This window comes from Microcaecilia unicolor, chromosome 4 (assembly GCF_901765095.1).
Source record: "Microcaecilia unicolor chromosome 4, aMicUni1.1, whole genome shotgun sequence".
Taxonomy (NCBI): domain Eukaryota; kingdom Metazoa; phylum Chordata; class Amphibia; order Gymnophiona; family Siphonopidae; genus Microcaecilia; species Microcaecilia unicolor.
Window position 1 is genome coordinate 2120079 of NC_044034.1, and position 20394 is coordinate 2140472.

The 20394-nt window shown below is 46.8% G+C and overlaps 1 protein-coding gene across 2 annotated transcripts in view; it reads right to left on the minus strand.

The window, feature by feature from the left end:
- Positions 1–19390: 19390 nt before the first annotated feature.
- Positions 19391–20394, minus strand: part of RRP8 (ribosomal RNA processing 8) — a 37227-nt gene continuing 36223 nt past the window's right edge. For both annotated transcript variants that reach the window (XM_030199779.1, XM_030199780.1), the window contains exon 8: positions 19391–20053. In XM_030199779.1, the coding sequence (XP_030055639.1) occupies positions 19940–20053 (114 nt within the window). In that variant the 3' untranslated portion in view covers positions 19391–19939. The remainder of the gene's footprint in view (positions 20054–20394) is intronic.

Consider the following 20394-nt stretch of genomic DNA (forward strand, 5'->3'; position numbering starts at 1 on the left):
TCCTCACACCCCTAATCCAAGCTCTTACCACCACCTCCCCCCTCTCCTTCTGCTCACACCCAGTAAACCCAGCCCTCGCCTCCTCCTCACACTCCACCACCCCCAGCATTCCCCTCCTCAAACCCTAGAACCCCCAGTTCTCACCTCCCCCACCCCCAACTTCCCCTTCTCCTCCCCACAGTTCTCACCTCCCACCACCTCCCCCTCCTCACACCCCCTAATCCAAGCTCTCACCTTTCCTTCTGCTCACACCCAGTAAACCCCAGCCCTCGCCTCCTCCTCATACTCCACCACCCCCAGCATTCCCCTCCTCAAACCCTAGAACCCCTAGTTCTCACACTCCACCACCTCCCCCTCCTCACACCACCTAATCCAAGCTCTCATCTCTCCTTCTGCTCACACCCAGTAAACCCCAGCCCTCGCCTCCTCCTCACACTCCCCACCCCCAGCATTCCCCTCCTCAAACCCTAGAACCCCTAGTTCTCACACTCCACCACCTCCCCTCCTCACACCACCTAATCCAAGCTCTCACCTTTCCTTCTGCTCACACCCAGTAAACCCCAGCCCTCGCCTCCTCCTCACACTCCACCACCCCCCAGCATTCCCCTCCTCAAAACCCTAGAACCCCTAGTTCTCACACTCCACCACCTCCCCCTCCTCACACCCCCTAATCCAAGCTCTTACCTTTCCTTCTGCTCACACCCAGTAAACCCCAGCCCTTGCCTCCTCCTCACACTCCACCACCCCCAGCATTCCCCTCCTCAAACCCTAGAACCCCCAGTTCTCACCTCCCCCACCCCAACTTCCCCTTCTCCTCCCCACAGTTCTCACCTCCCCCACCCCAGCTTTCCCTTCTCCCCACACCCCCCAGTTCTCACCTCCCCCACCCCCAACTTCCCCTTCTCCTCCCCACAGTTCTCACCTCCCCCTCCTCACACCCCCTAATCCAAGCTCTCGCCTTTCCTTCTGCTCACACCCAGTAAACCCCAGCCCTCGCCTCCTCCTCACACTCCACCACCCCCAACTTCCCCTTCTCCTCCCCACAGTTCTCACCTCCCCCACCAACTTCCCCTTCTCCTCCCCACAGTTCTCACCTCCCCCACTCCAGCATTCCCCTCAACATACCACCTCCCCCTCCTCACACCCCCTAATCCAAGCTCTTACCACCACCTCCCCCCTCTCTTTCTGCTCACACCCAGTAAACCCCAGCCCTCGCCTCCTCCTCACCACTCCACCACCCCCAGCATTCCCCTCCTCAAACCCTAGAACCCCCAGTTCTCACCTCCCCCACCCCCAACTTCCCCTTCTCCTCCCCACAGTTCTCACCTCCCACCACCTCCCCCTCCTCACACCCCCTAATCCAAGCTCTCACCTTTCCTTCTGCTCACACCCAGTAAACCCCAGCCCTCGCCTCCTCCTCACAATCCACCACCCCAGCATTCCCCTCCTCAAACCCTAGAACCCCTAGTTCTCACACTCCACCACCTCCCCCTCCTCACACCACCTAATCCAAGCTCTCACCTGTCCTTCTGCTCACACCCAGTAAACCCCAGCCCTCGCCTCCTCCTCACACTCCACCACCCCCAGCATTCCCCTCCTCAAACCCTAGAACCCCTAGTTCTCACACTCCACCACCTCCCCCTCCTCACACCACCTAATCCAAGCTCTCACCTCTCCTTCTGCTCACACCCAGTAAACCCCAGCCCTCGCCTCCTCCTCACACTCCACCACCCCCAGCATTCCCCTCCTCAAACCCTAGAACCCCTAGTTCTCACACTCCACCACCTCCCCCTCCTCACACCACCTAATCCAAGCTCTCACCTTTCCTTCTGCTCACACCCAGTAAACCCCAGCCCTCGCCTCCTCCTCACACTCCACCACCCCCAGCATTCCCCTCCTCAAACCCTAGAACCCCTAGTTCTCACACTCCACCACCTCCCCCTCCTCACACCCCCTAATCCAAGCTCTTACCTTTCCTTCTGCTCACACCCAGTAAACCCCAGCCCTTGCCTCCTCCTCACACTCCACCACCCCCAGCATTCCCCTCCTCAAACCCTAGAACCCCCAGTTCTCACCTCCCCCACCTCCAACTTCCCCTTCTCCTCCCCCCAGTTCTCACCTCCCACCACCTCCCCCTCCTCACACCACCTAATCCAAGCTCTCACCTTTCCTTCTGCTCACACCCAGTAAACCCCAGCTCTCGCCTCCTCCTCACACTCCACCAGCCTCAGCATTCCCCTCCTTACACCCTAGAACCCCCAGTTCTCACCTCCCCCACCCCCAACTTCCCCTTCTCCTCCCCACAGTTCTCACCTCCCACCACCTCCCCCTCCTCACACCACCTAATCCAAGCTCTCGCCTCTCCTTCTGCTCACACCCCAGCTCTGCTCTCCTCCGCCTCGCAACCTCCAGCTCTCCCTGTCCATCCCTGGAGCGTAAATGCGGACACTCACCTCCCTTTTCCGCACTATGGCTCGCGCTCTTCTCCGGCCAATTCCGCTGAGCGCCGCCTCCAGCTCCTTCACTCCCGCCCGGTTAATGTCCACCCTGGGCTCGGGGCCCTCCTGCTCCGCCATCCCTCACCGGCCACGACCCCGGAGCCCGCAGGCAGGAAACACAGCGGCGGCGGCCTTCAGCCTGCACTGCGCAGGCGCCCAGGTGGCCGGAGCTTCCGGTAGCTGCACGCCATAGTGCATAACTTCCGCTAGGGACGCTCCCGGTGCGTCACTTCCGTTTTCTGGCAGGCAAAAGCCCAAGGAGGTTACATTGAAAAGCCGGAGACGGCGTGACGTCAGAACGTTGAAGCCGGCTTAGCCCCGCCTCCTCGGCGCAATGATGGGCCTCCGACGCCGCGTTCACCCAAAACAAAGCGCCAAAGACACCTATGAGCTGCTCTGCCCACGTTGTCGTTCTTTAGTGTTTAGTTGCATTTTTAAATATAATATGAAATAGAACAAACATCTAGCAAGATATGCAATAGTATAAGACAGTTATAAGAATAGTTACCAATATTAAGTACAAGAAGCAGCAGATTTCAAGTAGGCACCAAAGGACTTCCAAATTCCTCTTTTTTTTCAACGAGGGATGTGTAAACCAATAGGCTTCTTCATATTTCTTAAACAGAATAACCCAGTTCCACTAAATGTACACTGTAAGATTACTGTAATGGATAATAAAAAGTCACATAAAGCTTTGCCTGCAGATATAAGATCAGTTACTAAGGCTGATGATTCCCATATTAGGTGTTCTTGAAAGATTTTGATTTGCAAAAGTTCTTTCCACCAGATGTCTGACCAAAATATAGTAAAATCTGAGCATTCACAGGTGTAAATTCATAATTTACAGACCAACATAAATCTGAAGAAGTAGATTCACAAAGCTTAGCTTTGCTTGGTGTCCACAAGGAGAGATGATGCAGGAAAAACAAGGATTAGGAGATGGATGAGGACAGCGTGCTCCTCCTGGGACTTTTGACCAAACCAATTTCTAAAGATGAACAGATAAATTATTTTGAACAAAGTTCCCAAACTTTTCATATTTTGTATTTGAATTCTAGGTGCAACTAAACAGTATTTGGTGATGAAACGCTCCATTGCTGTCATTTTACCAATCTTATTAAAGTTACAATTGATGGATTTAAGAGCATTTAACAACTGAGCCCATTGTAGAAACTGAGAATTTGAAAGATAAAAATCATTCTGTGGCTGAGTGAAAGTTTTAAGAGCACCATTATGAATGAGCTGGCTTAGAGAACAAATTCCACAATGCTGCCATTTCAGCCAATTAATTTTTTTTCCCATATCATCATGCTGATCAATCCATAGACTGGTGGGTTGTGTCCATCTACCAGCAGGTGGAGATAGAGAGCAAACTTTTGCCTCCCTATATGTGGTCATGTGCTGCCGGAAACTCCTCAGTATGTTCTCTATCTCAGCAGGTGGTGGTCACACACAGCAGCAGCTCTGGCTAGGCCTCCAAGCCTAATCCTTAGGTTTTGTTGAGGCCTGGGGTTGAGGGCTCTTTTGAGCAAGTGCAAACCTGGTGGTGCCAGGTCCCTCCTTTTCTCCCCCCTCCCGCTGGCTCCGTTTAAAAAAAAAAAAAAAAAAAAAAAATTTTTAAACGTCTTTAAAGGCGTTTAATTCTAAACGTTCATTGCAGCTACTCACTGGGACACCAGTTCGTTACAGCTCGGAGCGAGGAGTAGGTAAACTGAATTAGGAACTGATTGACGGACAGACGCCAGAGGGTGGTGGTGAATGGAATTCGCTCGGAGGAAGGAAAGGTGAGTAGTGGAGTGCCTCAGGGATCGGTGCTGGGGCCGATTCTGTTCAATATATTTGTGAGTGACATTGCCGAAGGGTTAGAAGGTAAAGTTTGCCTATTTGCGGATGATACTAAGATCTGTAACAGAGTGGACACCACGGAGGGAGTGGAAAACATGAAAAAAGATCTGAGGATGCTAGAAGAATGGTCTAAGGTTTGGCAATTAAAATTCAATGCGAAGAAATGCAAAGTGATGCACTTAGGGAATAGAAATCCACGGGAGACGTATGTGTTAGGCGGGGAGAGTCTGATAGGTACGGGCGGAGAAAGGGATCTTGGGGTGATAGTATCTGAGGATTTGAAGGCGACGAAACAGTGTGACAAGGCGGTGGCCGTAGCTAGAAAGTTGTTAGGCTGTATAGAGAGAGGTGTGACCAGCAGAAGAAAGGGGGTGTTGATGCCCCTGTATAAGTCGTTGGTGAGGCCCCACCTGGAGTATTGTGTTCAGTTTTGGAGGCCGTATATCTTGTTAAGGATGTAAAAAGAATTGAAGCGGTGCAAAGAAAAGCTACGATAATGGTATGGGATTTGCGTTACAAGACATATGAGGAGAGACTTGCTGAACTAAACATGTATACTCTGGAGGAAAGGAGAAACAGGGGTGATATGATACAGACGTTCAAATATTTGAAAGGTATTAATCCGCAAACGAACCTTTTCCGGAGATGGGAAGGTGGTAGAACGAGAGGACATGAAATGAGATTGAAGGGGGGCAGACTCAAGAAAAATGTCAGGAAGTATTTTTTCACGGAGAGAGTAGTGGATGCTTGGAATGCCCTCCCACGGGAGGTGGTGGAAATAAAAACGGTAACGGAATTCAAACATGCGTGGGATAAGCATAAAGGAATCCTGTGCCGAAGGAATGGATCCTCAGGAGCTTAGTCAGGATCGGGAGGCGGGGCTGGTGGTTGGGAGGCGGGGATAGTGCTGGACAGACTTGTACGGTCTGTGCCAGGGCCGGTGGTGGGCAGCGGGACTGGTGGTTGGGAGGCGGGGATAGTGCTGGACAGACTTGTACGGTCTGTGCCGGGGTTGGGAGGCGGGGCTGGTGGTTGGGAGGTGGGGATGGTGCTGGGCAGACTTGTGCGGTCTGTGCCGGAGCCGGTGGTTGGGAGGAGGGGCGGGTGGTTGGGAGGCGGGGATAGTGCTGGGCAGACTTATACGGTCTGTGCCCTGAAGAGCACAGGTACAAATCAAAGTAGGGTATACACAAAAAGCAGCAAATATGAGTTATCTTGTTGGGCAGACTGGATGGACCGTGCAGGTCTTTTTCTGCCGTCATCTACTATGTTACTATGTTACCTTTTGTAGCGGGCAGGGGATTCCCCGATCGGTCTCCACGTGGCTTATGGCGGCGCGAAAAATCGCTCCCCGGACCGCGTGTGCACGTCTAGCGGGGATGCGGGGGTTTTAAGGCCTGAATCGCCTTTTTTGGGCGTCAGTTTGGAGTCCGGTCAGTGTCCCCGGTTCTTCCTCCGGTGCGGCGGTTTTTCCCGCCATAAGCGCCCATCCCCCACTGCTCACCCCCCCCCCCCCCCCCCATTTTGGCCGGCCACTCTGCTCGGACGGCTTCTTCTTGGGCCACCCTTGAGGTGGGAGACGTTAATGCTATGGTCGCCCTTGATTCGGGCGACGGCAAGAAAGCGGCAAAAGTTAAGCGCCGTTCTTCCCGCGTGGCTCCTTCTCGGAGTTTCACGCTGGACGCCGTTTTGGATGTGCATGTTTCTCCCCCGCTCTTGCAAGCGCCGGTTGAGGGTGCGTCTAGGGCCGTGGCCCAGGCTGCAGAAGTGCACAGTCTGGGGGGTTTCTCCCCTGAGTTCATTTTGCTGCTGCTGCATCAGGCTTTTCTTATGCAAAACGCTGCCCCTGCTCCCCTGTCTGATAAAGGGGTTGAGGCCTCCGGAAGCAAACGCCCTCGGGTGGATTTCCAGGCCCTAGAGGACTCTGTCTCCTCTGATGTAGATGAGGGCAGCGTATCTGAGTTCTCCCAACGGTCCTTTGGGGATTCCTTGGAGGAGACGGATTCCCGCTCGGATGGAGCGGATTACCCCTCTGCAGCGCGGATCTTTCGCTCAGAGGATCCATAGCCCCTCCCAGATATATGTACTGTTTATATTCTGGTTGCATTTCAGGTTCAAGTTTAGACTTCAGTTCCTGTTTAGGAGGATCTTTGTGTTCAAGTTTTTTCGATTTAATTCTTCTGGAGTTGAGACGATTTTGTGTTACAGTGAGCTGCTGCATTCCTCTCCCCTCCGTTTTACGGGGCTGGATTGAGACCTAAATTCTGCCGGTGCTCCCTCCCGCTTCGTGTGGCAGTAGGGCAGCCTTATATCCCTTCCGCTTCGGCGGTGTTAGGGTCAGCCAGCTCCTCCTGCGGTTGCGGTCGCAGGATAAGCCAGATCCCCCCACATCGGCGGGTGTGGTGTCCCTCCCCCGCTCCACGGGGATGAGCTGGACGGATTCCCCTCCCCCACTTGTGTGGGGATGAGCCGGGTTCATTCCCCTCCGCCGTTTCGGCGGTGGTGAGCTGGGCAGAGTGTCCCCTTGTGGGTGTAATTCTCTAAGTGCTGAGACCTGCGGATGGAGCTTTGATATCGACATACTGAGGAGTTTCCGGCAGCACATGACCACATATAGGGAGGCAAAAGGATTGCTCTCTATCTCCACCTGCTGGTAGATGGACACAACCCACCAGTCTATGGATTGATCAGCTATGATTAATGGAAAGAAAATTATCAGGTATGATCAGTGGCGTAGGAAGTGCGGGGCGGTGGGGGCGGTCCGCCCCAGCTGTCAGCGGGTGGGGGGGTGTTCCGGACAGCCCTCATCTTCTGCCCCCTTCGTTTTTTTTTTTTAATCCATTGCAGCGACGCAGGCAGCGCTTCGCGTCTGCCCTGCGTGTGCTGTGAAGATAGAAAATCACCTCGTTAGCGTCGGCCATTCCCCCCGTTGTGTCCTGCCCTCGAGGAAATAGGAAGTTACCTCAGAAGAGGGCGGGACACAACGGGGGGGAAAGGCCGACGCTAACGAGGTGATTTTCTATCTTCACAGCACACGCAGGGCAGACGCGAAGCGCTGCCTGCGTCGCTGCAATGGATTAAAAAAAAACGAAGGATGATGGCAGGAGACAGGGCTCTGTCAGCTCTCCACGAGGGGTGATGGGAACAGGTCGGGGGGGGGGTCAGATGGGAGAAGGGGTGGGGGAGCTCAGATGGGAGAAGGGGTGGGGTGTTCAGAGGGGACAAGGGGATTGGGAAGGGGTGGGGGACCTCAGAGGGGAGAAGGGGAAGGTGGGGGAGCCCAGACGGGAGCTCAGAGGGGAGAAGGGGAAGGTGGGGGAGCCCAGAGGGGAGAAGGGGATTGGGGAGGGAGGGTGGGTGAGCCCAGAGGGGTTCTCAGATGGGTGCTTGAAGGGGATTGGGGAGGGTGGGGGAGCCCAGATGGGCGCTCGGAGGGGAGAAGGGGATTGGGGAGGGGTGGGGGTGCTCAGAGGGGAGTGCTCAGATGGGAGAAGGGGTCTGAAGCTGGAACTGGGGTCTGACAAGGGGCAGGAGGGAAAATGGGTCCATGCCAGGGGCAGGTGGGAGAATGGGTCTGGGGCTGAAAAGGGGGGATGCAAGGCATGTGGTGGATGAAGGGGGCTGGAACTGGGGGATGAAAAGGGGACAGGGAGAAGTGGCTGGGGGCTGAAGCTCGGGACTAATGGAAGAAAAGGGCTGGGGACTGGTGGGATAGTGGGGCTGAAAAGGGGGGCAGGTGGGAGATGTGGGCTGGCGCTGGAACCAGGGGCAGGTGGAATAAGGGGGCTGAAAAGAGGGGGCAGAGAGAGAGGGGACATACCCTGGATGGAAGGGGGGAGTGTGAGGGAGGGCAGACCCTGGATGGATGGATGGATGGATGGATGGGAGAGGGAGGGCAGACGGATTGAAGGGGCAGAGATAGAGGGCAGATGTGGATGGAAGGGAGAGAGAGATGGCAGACTGGGGCAGACAGTGGATGGAAGGAGCAGAGAGAGAGGGCAGACAGTGGATGGAAGGGACATTAGAGAGGGCAGACACTGGATGGCAGAGAGAGAGAGAGCGAAGACAGATGCTGGATGGAAGGAAGACTGAAAAGAAGATGAGGAAAGCAGAAACCAGAGACAACAAACTGTAAATAAAATACATATTTTTATTTTTTTGCTTTAACATGTAAATAAAGTAATCTTTTTATTGGACTAATTTTAATACATTTTGACTTAACTTTCAGAGAACAAAACCCCCTTCCTCAGGTCAGGATAGGATACTGTAACAGCACTATACTGTATTGACCTGAGGAAGGAGATTTTGGCCCCTGGAAGCTAAATGTATTAGTCCAATAAAATGGTATTTTATTTTCTGTATTTGTTTTATTTCTATTTGTTAATTTGTAAAGTGGTGATTGGTACTTGTTAGGTTTTTTCAAATTTACATCTGCTGTCTTTATATTTTGCACAGTACTAGGGGACAGTTTCTGTTTCTGTGGTGTTGCATTGTATACAGAGTCTGGCATCAGGGGTTCAGTTTAATTTTTGTCTAAATAGAAAGTTTATGATTACTTATTCTATAGTGGATTAGGGTGTATCTATTTGTGAAAAAGACATGGCTTTCGGTTGGCATTGACTGTGCAGGATCGACGATCTGTACTATTCTGTCTGGTTTCGTTTTACAATAGGTGAATTGATGTTCTAGTGCTCACTAGTGTTTAAGATGACTATGTAGTCAGTGTAGGTATCATGAATGGGGAAGGTGGTTAGGCACCAAAAGCAAGGGAGAAGAGATGGGCTTTGAGTAAGGACTTGAAAATGGGCAGGGAGGGCGCATGGCGTATGGGCTCGGGAAGTCGGTTCCAGGCATAAGGTGATGCGAGGCAGAAGGGGCGGAGTCTGGAGTTAGCGGTGGTGGAGAAGGGTACAGATAGGAGTGATTTGTTCTGAGAGCGGAGGTTACGGGTGGGAACATACGGGGAGAGGAGGGGAGAGAGGTAATGGGGGCAGCAGATTGAGTGCACTTGAAGGTCAATAGGAGAAGCTTCAACTGTATACGGTGGTGGATTGGGAGCCAGTGAAGCGACTTGAGGAGAGGGGTGATATGAGAGTATCGGTTCACACGGTAGATAAGACGTGCGGCGGAATTTTGGACAGATTGAAGGGGGGATAGGTGGCTAAGCGGGAGGCCAGTGAGGAGAAGGTTGCAATAGTCAAGACGAGAGGTAACGAGCGAGTGGACGAGGGTTCGGGTGGTCTGTTCAGAGAGGAATGGGCGAATTTTGCTAATATTATAGAGGACGAAGCGACAGGTCTTAGCTGTCTGTTGGATATGGGCAGAGAAGGAGAGGGAGGAGTCAAAAATGACTCCGAGATTGCGGGCTGAAGAGACGGGGAGGATGAGGGCGTTGTCAACAGAGACAGAAAGTGGGGGAAGAGGAGAAGAGGGTTTGGGTGGAAAGACAAGGAGCTCAGTGTTTGCCATAAGTGACGGTCTAGTAAATAAATAAACGATAATAAACGATAAAGGCAGAGTGATAATACATGAGATCTGGGAAATGAATACCACCAATGGATTTTGGAAAGTTTTTGTGTGATGTCTTGATGTAAAGGAAGACACTCTGTCTTTTCCCCAATTTATTCTAGAGCCGGAGATTTTTGAAAATGAGTCAATAATTTAAAAAAAACATGTGGAACAGGTGGAAATATGAAGCAGAAGATCACATATAATGACAGTTTAACTTCAAAATCATTCATTTTCAGACCATTAATTTAATTTGTGTTTATTGTCGATTGGACATAGCTGAAGGTTTAATGGCTAAGTTAAATAAAAGGGGCAAGAGAGGGCATCCCTGTTTTGTGCCACAATAAACAGAGAAGGATGAAGAGAAGTGATCATTAACATTTATATGAAATTTGGGCAAAAACCAAACCAATTTAAAACCTGAAATAAATATCTCCACGCCACCCTGTCAAAGGTTTTTTCAGCATCTAAAGAGAGAGCTACTAACTTTTTTTTTTTTTTTTTTTTTTTTTTGGGGGGGGGGGGGGGGGCGGGTTAGTATTATCTAATGGGAGGACATTGCAAAATAATCTGGAATTATCAGTAGTGGAGCATTAGGACATAAAGCCACAACAGACATAAAACCATAACAGAACTCTGTAAGCCACATTGAGCCTGCAAATAGGTGGAAATATTTGGGATACAAATGCAATAAATAAAATTGATCAGAATGACTAAGATGGGGTAGGACTTTGGCTAGTCTAATGGCAATTATTTTGGTGTAAATGTTACTATCCAGGTTAATTAAGGAAAGAGGTCTATAATTTGACACAAAATTTGGATCCTTCCCAGGCTTTGGAAAAACTATTATTTGTGCTTCTGTAAAGGTAACATCTACAAATTGGTCTGTGTTAATCTGATTGAAAAAGGTTATGAAGAAGGGGCGATAAAGCAGTCAAAAAATATTTATAAAATTCTGCACTTAGGCTATCTGGTCTGAAGGGGTCTTTAACTGCCGTCTCATCTTTGCTGGTCAGAGGCCTGGTAAGCCTGAACCATCTTTTGCTGAGCTAATATGGATTCTACTGCTGAGGCCTGAATAAATAAGAAACCAGCTTTCTACAAAGGAAAAATAGTTCTTGGCTGCTGCTTACTTCATCCAAGGACATGTGGTTACTGCAGCCTAGCCTCCACCTTATCTCCTGGGATGGTGTGTAGAAACATGCCTCATAGAGACAGAATCTCTGGATGCATTTATGAACCATGAATGGGGAGTTTGCTAATCACAAGGCCTCTCAATGTCATGACCATAAATTCTGCTGGACAGAAGTACACAGTGATTGGTCCATATGTGGCACCTGGCCCGAGAAGGATGTCAATGTTGGACAGAAGAGAAAGAAAGAAGAACAGAAGAGAAGAAGATTTGTCTGTGCCCTGAAGAGCATAGGTACAAATCAAAGTAGGGTATACACAAAAAGTAGCACACATGAGTTGTCTTGTTGGGCAGACTGGATGGACCGTGCAGGTCTTTTTCTGCCGTCATCTACTATGTTACTATGTCTGGTGTATAGATTTCTCTCAGAGGAGCTAGAGAGACTCTCAGAGGAGCTAAAGAGACTAATTTTTTCCCAAAACACCAGTGAACTGAATTCCTTGTGATAAAAGCTGACAAGGTCAGCTCGGTTGCAGGTACGTGGACTCTCCAAAGGTTGTGTAATCGGTGTACAGAGCAAAGATCTTGGACTTTATTCCTGAACAGGGATAGACTTGCATGTACTCTGTGGGAGTCTAAAAGGAGGAATCTGATTCATCGTCAGAAGTCTGGAACCTACGGACTGCAAAGGGTAAGAGAAGCAGGATTTTCCTCCTTATAGTTCAGGGTCAGCTAGTTTATGGTTTTTGCCTGCAACTTTGGTTATAACGGGACCTGTGGTTAGCCTAACGTGCTGCTAATCTTTTCTCAGTATACAGTGGGGGAAATAAGTATTTGATCCCTTGCTGATTTTGTAAGTTTGCCCACTGACAAAGACATGAGCAGCCCATAATTGAAGGGTAGGTTATTGGTAACAGTGAGAGATAGCAGATCACAAATTAAATCCGGAAAATCACATTGTGGAAAGTATATGAATTTATTTGCATTCTGCAGAGGGAAATAAGTATTTAATCCCTCTGGCAAACAAGACCTAATACTTGGTGGCAAAACCCTTGTTGGCAAGCACAGCGGTCAGACGTCTTCTGTAGTTGATGATGAGGTTTGCACACATGTCAGGAGGAATTTTGGTCCACTCCTCTTTGCAGATCATCTCTAAATCATTAAGAGTTCTGGGCTGTCGCTTGGCAACTCGCAGCTTCAGCTCCCTCCATAAGTTTTCAATGGGATTAAGGTCTGGTGACTGGCTAGGCCACTCCATGACCCTAATGTGCTTCTTCCTGAGCCACTCCTTTGTTGCCTTGGCTGTATGTTTTGGGTCATTGTCGTGCTGGAAGACCCAGCCACGACCCATTTTTAAGGCCCTGGCGGAGGGAAGGAGGTTGTCACTCAGAATTGTACGGTACATGGCCCCATCCATTCTCCCATTGATGCGGTGAAGTAGTCCTGTGCCCTTAGCAGAGAAACACCCCCAAAACATAACATTTCCACCTCCATGCTTGACAGTGGGGACGGTGTTCTTTGGGTCATAGGCAGCATTTCTCTTCCTCCAAACACGGCGAGTTGAGTTCATGCCAAAGAGCTCAATTTTTGTCTCATCTGACCACAGCACCTTCTCCCAATCACTCTCGGCATCATCCAGGTGTTCACTGGCAAACTTCAGACGGGCCGTCACATGTGCCTTCCGGAGCAGGGGGACCTTGCGGGCACTGCAGGATTGCAATCCGTTATGTCGTAATGTGTTACCAATGGTTTTCGTGGTGACAGTGGTCCCAGCTGCCTTGAGATCATTGACAAGTTCCCCCCTTGTAGTTGTAGGCTGATTTCTAACCTTCCTCATGATCAAGGATACCCCACGAGGTGAGATTTTGCGTGGAGCCCCAGATCTTTGTCGATTGACAGTCATTTTGTACTTCTTCCATTTTCTTACTATGGCACCAACAGTTGTCTCCTTCTCGCCCAGCGTCTTACTGATGGTTTTGTAGCCCATTCCAGCCTTGTGCAGGTGTATGATCTTGTCCCTGACATCCTTAGACAGCTCCTTGCTCTTGGCCATTTTGTAGAGGTTAGAGTCTGACTGATTCACTGAGTCTGTGGACAGGTGTCTTTCATACAGGTGACCATTGCCGACAGCTGTCTGTCATGCAGGTAACGAGTTGATTTGGAGCATCTACCTGGTCTGTAGGGGCCAGATCTCTTACTGGTTGGTGGGGGATCAAATACTTATTTCCCTCTGCAGAATGCAAATAAATTCATATACTTTCCACAATGTGATTTTCCGGATTTAATTTGTGATGTGCTATCTCTCACTGTTACCAATAACCTACCCTTCAATTATGGGCTGCTCATGTCTTTGTCAGTGGGCAAACTTACAAAATCAGCAAGGGATCAAATACTTATTTCCCCCACTGTATATTATAGTTGTTCAATTACTGATCGGATTATCACGATCATATCTAAACCTACATTACCCAAATTGCAAAGGACTTAAATACAAAACAACTTACGCATCCTGCTTCTCCTACATAAGCGCACAACTATGGAATGGACTCCCAAAAGCTGTGAAAACAATCCATGAACATTTAAACTTCAGGAAATCACTAAAAACCAACCTCTTCAAAAAGGCTTACCCCACCGATCCACCGTAAATCACCATACCCAGCAACACTGCATAACCAATGATCTTACGAGACAATAAACAATTTACATTCCCTTCGACCCTCATGGTGCCTGACACACACCTACTACTACTACTACTACTTGACAATTCTAAAGCGCTACTAGGGTTACGCAGCGCTGTACAATTTAACATAGAAGGACAGTCCCTGCTCAAAGGAGCACAATATTGTTGGATTATTTGTAGTAAATAATTAGCAGATTTTAGTACACACAGCTTCAGCTTTAGAAATGTTAATTTCTTTCTTCATCTCTCTCTCATTCACCCCTGAATAATTCACTGCTGAGTCACTTTAAAGTTGAAGTAACAAAACATCTATTTACTCACAGTTTGCAGTTAGATTATAATCAGACAGGCTTATATATACATATTACTATACATTTGTATTATCAGCTCCTTCCATGTGCTTAGATGGTAATGGATGCTCACACCACCATAGATCCTCTCAGGTTAGGAGAGATCATGAGCTCCATGTGCTCCATGTGCTGCATCTGCTGTGTCTAACCCCCACAGGAAGTTGCATAGCTGTGTGACCTCTCTAAGTAATTCACATCAGAGGTCACAGAGTAATCACAGAGAAATAATAGGTGACAGGCAATGCATGTAAAATACAATTACATTCCAACAAATATAACCTTGTATCTGTTATCAACCGACTTGGCGAACGCCATTACGGTACTATGTAAGCCACATTGAGCCTACATATAGGTGGGAAAATGTGGGGTACAAATGCAACAAATAAATAAATAAATGTGTGTGTAATAATCATTATTTAGTGTACAGAGTTTTGTAACTTGCTTTGCCTTTTGCCATATTGTTATTTTTTATATCTATAATAAATATATTTCCATTTTGGCATTATTCCTTTCATTGGTACAGCCTGTCAGCAGAGCTTAGGGACACATAAGAGGTACTGATCATATCCTGAGTAAACGAGTCCAGAGTTATTACTGCATAAATGATTTTCTTTTACCCACCTAAGTATCTCTACAGGTCCAGGAGCTTTATTTGTTGGAAAAGAGTTTATGGCTGTTATAATTTCATCTAGAGATATTAGTTTTTCCAGATCTTCAAATATAAAAGCATCTACATTTGTTTTATTTACTTTATTTATAAATCAAATGATATCATCGTTGCAAGCTGTAAGTTCAGATGAATATAATTTTTGATAGAAATCTTTAAAAATTTGAGACATGGAGAGGCATATTTTCAAAGCACTTTGGGAGGCTAAGTTCCATAGGTTTCTATGGAACTTTGGGAGGCTAAGTGCTTTGAAAATGAGCTTGATAGTTTTCAGAGGTTGTTACTTTATTATTTAGTGGACTGATTAGAGAGGTAACATTCGTTTTACATATTTTTCCCTTTTAAGTACTGAGCTAGGAGTCATGCAGCTTTGATTTTGTTCAGAATAGTACTTAGCTCCCAAAGTTATTTGTTGATGAGCAGCAAATTTACTGTAAACATTGTTATATTCTACCCTCAAGTTAGAGAGAAGTTGAAATGTTTGATATTTGGGGGCTTGGACTTGAGACCGTTCTAGTGATCGTATTTTGGATTCCAAAGTTTTATTTTGATCTTGTAACCATTTTACTGAGAAACCCATAATAAGTCCACATATATATGCCTTAAAAGCATCCAACCAGATGTATAATTACATAAGTACATAAGTATTGCCATACTGGGAAAAACCAAAGGTCCATCGAGCCCAGCATCCTGTTTCCAACAGTGGCCAATCCAGGTCACAAACACCCGACAAGATCCCAAAAATGTACAAAACATTTTATACTGCTTATCCCAGAAATAGTGGATTTTCCCCAAGTCCATTTAATAACGGTCTTTGGACTTTTCCTTTAGGAAGCCGGCCAAACCTTTTTTAAACTCCGCTAAGCTAACTGCCTTTACCACATCCTCTGGCAAAGAATTCCAGAGTTTAATTACAAGTTGAGTGAAGAAACATTTTCTCCAATTCGTTTTAAATTTACTACATTGTAGCTTCATCGCATGCCCCCTAGTCCTAGTATTTTTGGAAAGCATGAACAGACGCTTCACATCTACCTGTTCAACTCCACTCATTATTTTATAGACCTCTATCATATCTCCTCTCAGCTGCCTTTTCTCCAAGCTGGAGCCCTAGTCGCTTTAGCAGAACAGAACAAAATAAAACTTCCAACTCCCAAACCCCCCTCCCCTGAAAGATTATTTTCATATGTTGATGATATATATAACTGCTGGTCAAAGTATGCACTAAATTGGAGGATACTTTTGAGAAAATATTCTGTTGTATGGATAAAATTAAAAACTGGGCAAATACTAATATGCTTAAGTTAAATGCTAACAAAACCAAAGTTCTTTGTTTTCAGAAACCATCTATTCTAATTCCTTCCAAAATTATACTGCCTCAGGGCAAAACTCTATATATTGATAATTCAGAGGTTCTTGGTGTAATTTTTTATTCCTTTCTCAATTTCAGGCCTCAGGTTGCTAATCTTTGGAAGAAAACTAATCTTTTGATGAAGACAATTGTGCTTAATTAGATCATATTTTCATAATACCATTTTGCCCTACTGGTCCAAATGTTGGTTTTGCCCCAATTGGACTATTGCAACTCATTGTAGATGGGATTAAATTCTGTATTGTTGAGAAAACTCCATCTGATACTGACTGCAGCGGCTCGACTCATCTTCCAGATTAAGGGAAATGGGACTTGATATACTGCCTTTCTGAGGTTTTTGCAACTACATTAAAAGGTTTACATATATTCAGGTACTTATTTTGTACCAGGGGCAATGGAGGGTTAAGTGACTTGCCCAGAGTCACAGGGAGCTGCAGTGGGAATCGAACTCAGTTCCCCAGGATCAAAGTCCACTGCACTAACCACTAGGCTACTCCTCCACTCATTATTCCACCAATAAGAGCCAACCTCATCAGTGATGTCACAATGGCTTGATTGCCCAATACAGTTCCCCAGGATCAAAGTCCACTGCACTAACCACTAGGCTACTCCTCCACTCATTCCACCAATAAGAGCCAACCTCATCAGTGATGTCACAATGGCTTGATTGCCCAACACAGTTCCCCAGGATCAAAGTCTACTGCACTAACAACTAGGCTACTCCTCCACTCATTCCACCAATAAGAGCCAACCTCATCAGTGATGTCACAATGGCTTGATTGCCCGATACTTGGCTCACTTCTGATATTGTGATGTCATAAGGGAAAGGGAAATGGGACTTGATATACCGCCTTTCTGAGGTTTTTGCAACTAATTTCAAAGTGGTTTACATATATTCAGGTACTTATTTTGTACCAGGGCAATGGAGGGTTAAGTGACTTGCCCAGAGTCACAAGAAGCTGCAGTGGGAATTGAACTCAGTTCCCCAGGATCAAAGTCCACTGCACTAACCACTAGGCTACTCCTCCACTCCATTAAGAAATTGATAGTATCTCTGAGTATCTTCATAAGCTCCACTGGCTCCCTTTAAAAGCTTGAATTACTTTAAAAATTGTTTTGCATTGTTTTTTATTACATACTTCTTCACCGGATTTATTAATGAACTTTTGTCTCAATCATCTTTTTCTTCATCTCGGGTATACATTTATATTAAAATATCCTACTGTTAAAGGATTATGATACAAGTGTCAACTAGATTTGATGTTTACTTCCCATGCCATCGTTAAATGGAACGATCTACCCCGACATATTAGAACTGAGCCAAACTTCCTTTAGTTTGAAAGGAAAATGAAAAGTTTTTTCTTTCATAATTTTGATGTTATTTATATAAATATGAATGTATCATTGTTGATGTATTATGTCTGATGAAATTCCCCATATGTATTACATGGACTTCTTATACTATAAGCTGCCTCGAACCAATAGTTGGGATTTTGCGGTAAATGAATTCTGGATTAGACTGTACCTGAATTGAAGAAAGCATGGGACAAACACATGGGGAGGAAAAGATAGTTGATGGCATGGGTGGGCGGACCGGATAGGCCATATGACCTTTATCTGCTGTTACGTTTCAATGTCAGCAAGTACTGATTGAAGCTGGTGTACCAGAGAACATGTTGACATAGAACTTTGAATGTTTACCCTGAAGTCATGGGACATGGAAGAATCCGATGAAGGGTTACCCAAGTACAGCTTTATGACACAGCAACCCAGCAAATATCCCCACCCAATTGGGTGATCAGAAAATGGCTCTGCGAGACTCCTCTTTAATTAATTAATTATAAACTAGGCGGTTTCCATAGGCTATTATGAGTGATGGGTTGTGTGCACTTAAACTAGGTCTTTGCATCATAGGACCAACCTCCCGTGACTTGATCCTTATTAAGCTGGACCAATCAGGAAATGACAAGCCAGCATTACACCCTACTTTAACTCGTCTACATTCAATGAGAGGAAACGCAGAACATAAACCCTAGATAACAAGGGGTTTCCTGAACATTAACCAATTGAAGGAAGTCTCCGGCTCAAGGGACCAGAAAGATGTGCTATAGATGGATGGAGCAGCAAGGAACTTCCTGGGGCCATGGTGAGAGACTTCCATTCAGGGATCTGACATCTACAAAAGCAAGGAAGAAAGAAATGGGGAAAAAAAAGCTACAGAGAGTAAATAGTGGGTAAGCAAGGTAAAAATATTTTATTGGGCCAGTGTGGAAGCGTTCTAGTGAAACAACTTATTAATTAAATTATAGCTGTTCAGGTTTTTTCTATAAAGGAAGTGAAATAGTATTAATTACTTATTTCGCTCACCTCTTTCAGTAGTAGTTCAAGGTGAGCTGTTATTTCCCTGTCCCAGGAGGGCTCAATCTAATTTTGTACCTGAAGCAATGGAGGGTTAAGTGATTTGGTGGAGGTAGAGGACACAAAAATGGTGGCAGAATTAAATAATGGGTGATATAAACACAGAGGATTCCTATATGGAAAGAGGATGAAACCAAAACACAGCTGGAGGTGTGGCCTAGTGGTTAGGGTGGTGGACTTTGGTCCTGGGGAACTGAGGAACTGAGTTCAATTCCCGGCACAGGCAGCTCCTTGTGACTCTGGGCAAGACACTTAACCCTCCATTGCCTGCCGCATAGAGCCTGCCATGAGTGGGAAAGCGCGGGGTACAAATGTAACAAATAACTTAAATGACCTCATGACTGATTCACTATGATGGGCAGAAAAAGTGCTTAGACAGCTACTCCAAAAGCTGGGAAGGCTCGGCTGACTTCTAAGGCTTGTGTTCCAAAAAAGAACGGGGGAAAACCACTCTGATTTCAACACAAGATAAATGTTTGTTGAGCTACACAACTGACTGTACTGAGCAAATGGGCATTCCCATGTGGCTCACATAGCATTTGTCTTCGCCTCGCACTCCCCCCCCCCCCCAAAAATGGTAGTAGAGCCCAAGAAGGGTGGAAGGTTTTAAGTAGGAGCAAGTGACTGGCCTGGATTTATTAATCTTATATACTGCTTTGTGCAATGTGTTAAAGCGGTTTACAAAAACTATTATAAAATATAGTCTAAAAAAAAAAGTTCCTGTCTGGGCCTTCAGTCAATCCCTGCACCTGGCAAGGGAAGGAAGAATGGCTGAACGAAATGTACATAGCTCACCCTCCATTTCAGGAGCCTGTACACTCACCAAACTGGCAACAAGATACAGACACTCGCCGCATACAATTATTCAGGTCAGGAATAAAGCTAGAAGCTACAGGAACAATGTACTTTTAAAATACCTTATTTATTAGTTATACATTTAAAACATTTACAAAAACAGTTCTGGGAGAGGTAGGCCTAGCCGAGCTGAATGAAGGCAGAATCTTTCCCCTGCCCCTGTCATGTGTCTTCCTGCCTGGGCTGGAACTATCTTTTCTGAATACGGGGCCAGTCATGACAACAGGAGGGGTGTCCTTCAGTCCCTCAGGACTCCTACATCATTCCAAGGGGGGCATGTTGACTTTTCTTCAGATCTGTCCATGCAGCAATGAACTTGCCCATGAAGCCTCCATTTTCTCTTATTTAGAAGCAGGTATGTAATTCAGGCCCATAGCCTGGCCTTAAGTCACAGAGGTAGTCAGATGTAGGACGAGGTGAGAGGTTACCAAAGGTGCTGAGAACTCGTTTAATATCCACCCTGCGCTCTTTGGTTCTGTCATCAAAGGCAAGATCCCTGGTCATTATTGCTTGTACAGGGACTCAGGCAGATGCACACGACAGTCCTGGTTAGGTTTTATCAGCAAAAGTTCCCCCTTGCCACAGAGTAATACTGGCTCTTCACCATCTCACAGTTCTCAGCGCTTCTTATAGAGACAGGCTTTCAGTTGCAGGCCTGGCAGCTTCCCCTTGGAGCGAGGAGAACCAGTCTTCAAGAAATCAAATGTGTAAAAAAAGCTGTTGCTTGTATCCTGCACAGACAGAAGGAGAAAAGAAATGATGAAAAACCAATGTCCAATGTGAAATCATGGACAAGTAAAAGTCGCTGGCAGAAATATGAAAACCAAAACAAAAAAGCACAAGTGGACCTTCAGGAAAAGGACCAAGAAAAGTCAATAAAGAGTTTCCGTTGTCCTGTTCCTGAAGGTCCATTTCTGCTTTTTGTTTTGGTCTGGACTGTACTCATCACCCTCTCTTCTCCGCCTTAGTAATATGAAAATCCACATCATCATTTGCACAAAATTGAGAGTTGTGTGGGACTTAGTGATTATTGTTACATTTAAAATTATCGACAGCAGAGCTCAGCCTTCAT